General features: G+C 28.2%; 1 protein-coding gene across 1 annotated transcript; it reads right to left on the bottom strand.

The window, feature by feature from the left end:
* Positions 1–7,435: 7,435 nt before the first annotated feature.
* LOC107008808 (probable BOI-related E3 ubiquitin-protein ligase 3) lies at positions 7,436–8,901 on the bottom strand. Its single transcript, XM_015207995.2, has 2 exons — positions 8,266–8,901; positions 7,436–8,172 (listed from the first exon to the last, which is right to left on the bottom strand). The coding sequence occupies exons 1-2, from the start codon at positions 8,659–8,661 to the stop codon at positions 7,597–7,599; spliced, it is 972 nt and encodes a 323-aa protein (XP_015063481.1). The 5' UTR covers positions 8,662–8,901; the 3' UTR covers positions 7,436–7,596.
* Between the last annotated feature and the right edge of the window lie 817 nt (positions 8,902–9,718).

Below are 9,718 nucleotides of genomic sequence, written 5' to 3'. Positions count from 1 at the left end.
GGTGGGTAGTGGATTGATTTATAAATTACACTAATAAGTTAAATTATAACAAATAGTTGAGCGTCACGTATTTAAAAAAATATTTAAATAGTTTAAATATAAAACCGTTAAATAAGTGGTCAATTTTGAACCAAAAGGTGGATGACAAGGGTATTTTGGACCCAATAGGTGGGTGGGAAAGGCATTTTGGAGCCAATAGGTGGATGAAGGGTAATTTTGTACCATTTTCAATACTTTGAGGGTATTTTAGGCCCTTTTCCGTTACGGATAATCTTGACAATTAATAATATAAGCATATGGTTCTAGTACTTGTTTTTTTTTTCTTCACAAAAATAATTAAAATAGTTGGGAGGAGCTATCTTATGTCGTAATGCATGTTAAATATATTTTGAAGTTTATTTTCGAAAACCAATATTTGATTTTGTAATATCTCACATTTATTTGTTGAAAACCAACACAATAAATAAATTATATTTTTCACCAAAAGTAATCATAAAAATGGTCTCTAAGATTTTCTTTTAGATACCTGATCAGAATATATTTCAAACGCCAATAAAGTTAAATTTATCACAAAACAAATTATGAGTATACTAATTTATCAATATGATCGAAATATATGTGTATATCTAATGTATACATTATCATCTCAATTCCCAAAGTATGTACTTATCGTTTAGGTGTTACATTTGAAAGTTATACCTCTTTAAGATTTACAAAAACTTCTAAATATCGACAAATTAGGAATGTCCTAGTAGGTGATTATGTGTGCACATATCATAGTGCTTAGTTAATTAATTAGACAAGGAAATTAGGCTATCAACACCATATTACCCCACCACTCAACTATCCCATAAAGTATAGAACACGTTAATCTATCTCATAATACATTTTAATAATTGATGACTATTTTTTTTTTTTAAATGATTTCATTGAACGGCGATATAAAACCAAAAAGATAATTAGTCATTCATGTTTCACCTAAAATCATCTCTATCGATTACACTTTTGACACCATTGATAACAACATCCTCCAACATTTATGAGTACGTTTATTTTTATAATCAAACAAAATTTCACATAAAAATTAGATTAATCGTAATTAATTATGATTTTCCATTCTTCAAGTAAAGTTAACCTCGAAGGCCCAAATTAATGTATCCTTCGAAAAGGGCTATTCAACCATCAAGAAAAAAACAATCACTTCCATTTTTATCCTTAAAAAAACAATCTCAAAAAAATGCATCGATTTTCTATATTAAATAATTAGTCAATTTTGGCATTAGATGAATTATGTACGTTACTTTGAAGTAAAACTCTTAAAAATGGACTTTGAGTTTCGAATTAATTTAATATATTACTAATAATAGTCCAAATAAAACTCTTAAAAATGGACTTTGAGTTTCGAATTAATTTGATATATTACTAATAATAGTCCAAATATGGTCCTTCATCACATAAAAACGTGCTATTTATTAAAATAATCAAAACGTATTAGTACTATTTGATTTGGCTTTCCTTGCAAGAGAAATATTTCAAAGTATTAACGTGTAAACTACCCCTTTACTGGTACATGTACTACTTTTATTGTGGAGTACTCAATATGTCCAGTGTAACCATAAAATTCATCTTAATTAATGCTATATACTAGTATAAATTCAATTAACCAATAATTAACATCTAGTGATTCTATTAAAAACCTCCCGCACATGCATATTAATATATTTTAATAATAGAGATTTTAATAGCTTATTTAAATTTTCATCCCTCTTATCTAATAGCTTGTAAATTAGATAAACTAAGTAAATTATACTAAACAAACTACGAGTAGCTCGATGCAAAAGGTCAAGGTTATTCTCATTATTGAAAATAATTTTGTTTGCAATAAATTTTAAACATATAGAAAAAATAAATAAATCATATAAATAAAATTCCAAGAAATATGATTTTATTCAGTAAGAAAGCGCGAGTACAATTCTAATCATTCATGATTCGAGAACTGTTAGTAGTGTTTTTTTAAATTAGGTTGATTTAAATTTGACCTCTTTATATGTATAATCCATCAATATGCGGTGTATTCGACATTATCTCTTTATGAATTTTTATAGATCTTGATCCATTTATGAAATTTTCAGAGTTTAACAGAATTTAGTACCTTTAATATAGACATAAATTATGACTTTGCGTTGAATAACCTCCAAAAAATTTTAATTTGAGTTGATTATAATTTTTGGAGTTTCAATTCGAATTAAACGCATTTTGTAAAATACCACCAAATTTTAAATGTTTACAGAGTTATCTGCCTATAAATTTCTAATAAATACAAATAAATTAAAACGGAGAAGTATATAATAAAAAAATAAAATAGAGTGATTATTATGTTGGTGATAGATGAGACAAAATTGTGTCTGATGGAAGGACCCACTGCGGAAGATCCGTCTCTCCCACACTAAAGTTTAAATTAATATTAGCTTTTTCATGTGCCCCACACTTTATTTCATCATTTACCAATCTATATCTATCGATCTTTATTATCTTATCTGACATTTTATTTTATTAAATTACTTTCTTTTCGTAATAGTATCACTATAAACAAAACAAGAAAAAGTCAAATTATAAAAATAAAGACAAAACCCTGAATGGGACCCACAATTGATGGTCAAATGTTGACACAGAACTAACAACGAGGTAATGCAGATACTGCACATATTGCTGCTTTTCAAAATATATAATAATATTTAATAACAAAATCATCATTTCATTATAGTCATATATACACATATATAGTAATAATCGATCCCTTTATTTTTACTTATTCAATATTTTCTTTACTCAATTGATAACATGTTTTACAAAATTAGTCAATTTAATATTTTAAATTAAAATAATATATTTAATTATTAATATTATAATTATAATAATCAAGTAGTGGACGGTAGGAATTTTTATTATTATGAAAAATCTGTTATCTATATTTTTCAATTGATTGAGGGTATCTTTGATTTCTGATATGTACTGTATAGACCAAGTCTCGGGCTAAAAAAACTATTTCTTTTTTCTTTTTGTTTTAATTTGTTTATGCCTTTTCTTTATTATTAACATAGAAAGACAAATGATTCATGAATAAAATTAATTCTCTTCGGATCATAAATTCAGATTTTTGATGTTATATTTGAATATGTATTCACTAGAAAAATCTAAAATTTTATAAGTAAAAATAAATATTTTCATATTCTAGTTCACAACTTGATCGTATTTAATATTTAATTTTTGAACACCTGATCAAATTTTAATATATCAGATTAAAACTATATAAAACTATATCTAGGGGTCTTGAATAATCACTAGTAAATAATGCTATCACAATTTGAAATTCAATTGGTTTAGTTTGAACGAATGTATTTCAAAAACTAATTGGTAGTGTAAATTGAATATTTAGATTACGGAAAAAATGTCTCAAACTTATTACAATGTATAATAATGAAAATTTTGAGATAATACATGGAACTATTAAGCATAAGACATCGTGTGATGTACGCTATAAAAATACAAAAATAATATTGGTTACGAATATATTAGAGATCTGGTGAATCAATCAGTGGCGTGGAGGGGTCGGTCAACACCCCTTTCTTAGAAAATTATACTGTATAATAAAAGTAAAATTATCTTATATATATTGTATGTTAACGCTTTTTAATTTCTACATAATTTTAGTTTTTTTTATTTTAAATTTATTTTATAATTAAAATTCTGACTCTACTACTAAAATTATTAGTTACTTTAATATAAAAAGAGTTGGGAACATACGAACCATTAAGAATTCACGTGGAAATGATAATATAAGGACAAAGCAACGTTTGTTTGATAATAAAAACTCATTAATTGTCGATGCCGATGTCGATGGCCTTATTATATTCCAAGCAAGCCATCATTAAAGTAGTACTTATTTGATTATAACTACTACTAAAAGGAATCATAACTGTTACAAGGAAAACAACATTAATTTGTTAGAATAATATATTAGATTCGATATATATTTTTAAAAGCAATAACAATAATTTATACTATATTAATTTTTTTTAATAGAATGAATAGAAGTAAACGGAAAAAGAAATACAACTAAGTGGATTAAGTATTATAGAATTTCAAATTTAAGTTCTAATCGATTTTATTGTAATATCAACGAACTTAAATACAAGAATTTTGTTTGTTTTTTAGTATTATAGAATTTCTTTTAAATGGATGTTAACAAACTCAAAGTGTGTGGGTTTGAAATAGTTACACACCCAAGTCCCTCCATCATTATTTTCAAAATAAATCTCTTTTAAAGAACTATTTTGTATATTTAACGTACCTTTTAATTAGAAAAATTATATAAGTTAATACATTTTAATAAAAAATTATTGATTTTATCAATACTTTTAATTTATCATCATTTATATCAATACTATATTAAATTTGTAATATGAATTAAAAGTGAATTATGCATGCAATATATATGAATTATAATTGTATTTTTGAAATGTATTATGTTTGTTTGGTAAAAATTTGACATATTGTATTATAAATGTATTAAAATGTGTGATAAATATATTATCCATCGTTAAAACATGTATTATATGTGAATAGTAAATTATTCTTTGTAATATGTATTAAACTTGTATTATAAATGAATTAAAAGTAATCATGTTAAAAAGAATGTTATTGCTATAAATGATAAATATTCTTTTATTATAGTATATTTATATAACTTTTCCTTTTTAATTTCAGAACCACATAAATAAAAATATTCTTTATTTTCATTCAAATCAAATTAGATTATTTTTTTTTTTCTTAAAACGAAAGAAATTCTAGTGATAAATTTGCAAAAAATATTTAGTTTTATTTGTGGGACAGTTTCACGATGGAAGTAAACTTTTATCTCAAAGTTGCAACAATATTAGTTGATTGTCGGAGTAAATATAAAAAGTGAATGAAGAGTAAATAAAGGTGAAAAAATGAAGATTGACCGGAAAACCAAACTAGTCAGGTTGTGGGATTGTGATTACCCAAAGCGATCTTCACGGCTCTGACATGAAGTAACGTAGGCCATCATTATCCTTCCCCACCGGCGAATTTCAAGGCAACCAAACATCACACACTCTCTCTCCATCTCTTTAACAAAGCACAGAGGCATAGGCGTGTTTGATACAGTGTACGAATCATACTCAACCACCCTACTTTCTCTTTGGCGTAAAGTGCCTCAACTCTCTCCTCTATTCACACGTGGTGGGTCTTTAAACATTAACTTTTTTTTTTTCTTCTCGATTAAATTTGAATTTACGCGTTCACCGTAAAAAATTTATACCTTCAATTTTATTTACTTTGAAAAAGATCAAAGATGCGTAGATTTTTAATAATAGGAATTTAATAATAAAATGGATTGACGGTATATAAATTTTTATTCAACCAAACGACACCCAAATTAGATAATGGTGAGATCCATCATTTTCAGTAGTAACCTCTTTATTTTTTTTAAAAAAAAAAAATTATTTCATTTGGTGTATTTGTGAATGTGACGTGTCAGAATATTGGCCGGCACTTTGGGACACGATTCTGTATACAACATGCACTATATATTTATAGGACTGACACACACTAAACAAAAACGCAAAAAACTATCTTTAACACCCATGGAATAAATATTTTAAAAAAAAGTTTTCTCAAACTTTAAACAACAATTAATTTGATCATATTTGATTTGGTAGAGAAAATTGAAATAAAACTACAATAATTTTATTATTCTGAAAAACTTTAAACTCAATTTTAGCTAATCCATGAGTTTTCATCTATATGTGATTCGAGTATTTGTTTTATTTATTCAAGCATCGCTACAAGCTTGTCAACTTAAATATTTGTTAGATTTTTATTTTGTCCTAACCATATCGGTCCACCTTTCGTCATAAAATTGGTTGGTAGTAACCAAGAGGTACTCAAAATTTTCAAAGAATGTGAAATTGTTGGAAGATAGGCATTAAAGGGAATGGGACGTTAGGGAGAGCCATCATTGTTGAGTAATGTTTTCGTCCCTTACCCAAACTCTTTAATTTACATCAACAATCCGCAAACAAACAATAAATAAATGGAGTAGTATAGTAGTAATAGGGACAAATAATGTGAAATGTGCAACATTTTCCACTGACATTTTTGTCTTTACAACACCTATAAAATTGTGCCTCATAATGGAAGATTCCAAGAAATGAACCACCCCAAAAAGAAAAAAAAATCAATACACAAAGCTTGTCCTGATGGCTCTTTGAATCTGACCATCACCAGAGTGACCACTGCTCCTGCCTCCTGTCACAAATCAATGCATTACACTACTCAACCATCTTTCTACTTTATTATTATCATCACCAATTTTTATTAAAAATTGTCAAGTCCATCACCAATTTTTATTAAAAAATTGTCAAGTCCGTCGTCAAATAAGAGTTATACAGATTTTAATAATAAAATGATTATTCGAACAAGATATTTCGTTATGACTAATTCATTTCCTAAGCAATATTGATTACCTTGTGCCAACCCTAGAAAGGTTAATAATACATTGAGCTTTAGGAGTAGGGAAAGAAAATTACCAATAATAATTTTAGATACTCTAAATACACATAACTATCACCGAACCAACTACTTGAATTTACAAGCAATTCAATTTTAATACACACAAAAGAAATAAATATTTCCTTAAAGGTGATAATAACTTAAAAGGATAGCTAAGGTGTAGGAGAAACCTAATTTAATTAAATAGTATAAAGTTAGGACATAAAAAAAGAAAAGTAAAATTAAGTTAAATTTACTAGTCAGAAGCAGTTGTTTTCACAATCACTATATATGCCTGCAAAGTTAGGGGGATTTGCTTGTTTTTGGGTCCACTTTTTTTTTTTTTTCTTGAATAGCTATTGCTAGTACTAAGTACTACTAGTATAGAAAGAAACTCAAATTATGTAAAAATACAATCTTGTTTTTGTTTTTTTTTCAAGTAGTACTAATAATCTCTTGATTCTGAATATTAAATAACATAAATAAAATATTATTCTGGCAAAGTTTTTCAATTAAAAAGGTTTCTCTGGTCATATTATCATAGTTAGTACAGTACCTCATTCAATACATTAACGGACCACAATGTGTGAGCAATCACTAAAGTAGGATTCTTTGGTAAAAGTTGGCATGCAAACTTTGCTTTTTCAGACCATTTCATTAAAAATTAGTCGCCCATAATCTCTCCCTATCAAACTCAACAAAATAAAAAGTTACTGTGTTTAATCCCACCATACACCCCTTTACCTTTTTTTTACTTCCTTCGATAAAATTTAATCGTAAGGAAAAAAAAAGTAGAACGTACGAAGATCTTAATGAAATTCCCATATCATTAATATGGCAATGGTGAATTAAGAGGAGATAAGAAAAAAAAGAATGAACATTTTTTCATTTTACAAATTACTAAAGAAATTTACAAACTAAAATTCTAAAAGTTTCTCTACATCAACAAAATTCTATGATTTTCTTTTCTTCTTTCTAAAAATTGTTTCATCTTTTTTTTTTTGGATTTTGATTGATTGATCAGGAAGACATGTTAACATGCACAGTGGCATTCATGTTAGAGTTGCATACAGGGCATGTATGGACTAAACTTGAACCACAAACAGCACACAAGCAAAGATGCCTGCATGGCAATAGCAATACACATGATTCCCTCTCACCACACCTTTTGCACATCCTGTTATCATGCGCTTCTCCGACTATGGTGCGCCGGCCTTCGATTTCATCCTCCTCTTCCGCCCCTGCCCCGTGGTCGCTGCTGCCGCAGCAGGATTCGGCGACTTCCTCAACTGCTGTTCCGGCGATGTTACCGCCGGCAGAGATACGTTCGTCGCCGACGTGGGCTAATACTTGTTCTAAGTTGTTGCGGAGGGAATTTGCTGTTGCTTCGTTTGTTTGTGCTAAATCTCTCCACAACTGATTCTCAACGAACAGACTTTTCACTTTTTCTTGTAGAACCATGTTGATTTTCCCCATTCGTTGAATTTGTTCGTCTTTTTCTTTCAGTTTTTTCGATACGCCTTCTCCGATTGCTGCAACCAACACCCTCGCTTGCTGTTTCTGCCGTTCTTCTAATTCCATCCTTACTTTCTTAGTCTGTAAAAATACAATATAAAAATCAAATTAGTCCCAAAACACCAATATACAGAAAACGGCATTGGATATGAATTTTTCTATCAGAAAACTTACATGAAGCGAAATAATCCGATCGATATCACACTGGTACTGTTGTAGAAGTGGCAAAACGTCCTCTCCAACAAACGACGTAGTATTACAAGTATTAAATTGATTAAACGAATCCCTCGACCGCTTCCTCGTCGCCGCTACACCGGCAGCAGTGGTAGCGTTAACATTAGTAGGAAGATTGAAAGTGAGACCACTATCAGTATTTACCGACGTTTTTGGCTGAACCGAATCACACATCAGACTCTGATGAAACGGTAAAAAACTATTCTCCGGCGTCGGTAACGGTAACAGAGAAGAACCAACAATTTGGGTATTGTACGAAAACCCATTCCCTTGATTCGAAACCATTTGCTGCTGTTGCTGAGTGAAAAGATTGAGATGTCTTGCCTCAACTGCCATTGAAATCACTCTGTGAATGGATTTTTTTTTTTTTGTTGTTGTTGAGAGAAAACAGAGAGAGAGAGATTTGGAGGTGGCGACTAGAGAAAAAGAATGGAGTTTCGGCCTTTATTTAAGCGTTTGGTTTTGTGGATAGAGAGAGAAAGTGGGGTACAGGAAAGTCAAAAAGAAGTTGTAGAGAGAGAAAAGAGTATTAAATGCATTTTTTTGAAAAGTTAATAAATTAGGGGATGGATGAGATTTTACATCATTATCATAACTTACTAATTAAATACTCTTCATTTACTTAATTTGTTTGAAATATTAAAATCTTACGTTTTAAGGATGCTTATTTATAGAATCACGATATTTACTCTTCTGGTAAACCAAAAAAATTGCATCATAAGATCGCATAAATACTTATTATAACGCGTCTTATTTTTAATTTATGTATCAACTTTATTATAGATGAGATTTAAATGTATAAGCACATATTTTTGAATATTTGTTGATGCAATTATGAGTTTTTGTATTTTAATTAAAATAAAAATAAGTAAAAGATGTTGCATAAAAATAGAATGATACTATACAATTATTATTGAAGTAAATTAGTTAATGAACTTAGTAAATTTGTGCCTAATTATTTATGGTAAAATTTGATGAATATTATCCAACATTTAGGAATAAGCATTAAGTCCACCAATTTTTTCTTGTTGATCAAGAATTCACATATGTAAAAATAAATTTTATGACAATATGAAATTAAAATGAATGTGCGAAATACAAAATTAATAAAATTAACTATGAAAATTATTTGGAGTAAGGTAGAATAATTTTAATATTCAACAAGATGAAAAAAGCAAGATTGAAATTGATAATTCAAATACATAATGAGTTCAATCACAAATAATATAAATAAAAGTGTGATAAATTTATTTCGATGAAATTACGAATAATTGAGTATTCTCTTATTTCTCTGCTAGTAAGAGAATTATCTTTTTCATATATATGTTATTGTTTCTTAAAAGAAAATTCTCCATTGATTTTTAACATGTTTTTTCAACTAGCACAATATGGG

This window comes from Solanum pennellii, chromosome 2 (assembly GCF_001406875.1).
Source record: "Solanum pennellii chromosome 2, SPENNV200".
NCBI lineage: Eukaryota > Viridiplantae > Streptophyta > Magnoliopsida > Solanales > Solanaceae > Solanum > Solanum pennellii.
This window is presented reverse-complemented; position numbering and strand designations above follow the sequence as displayed.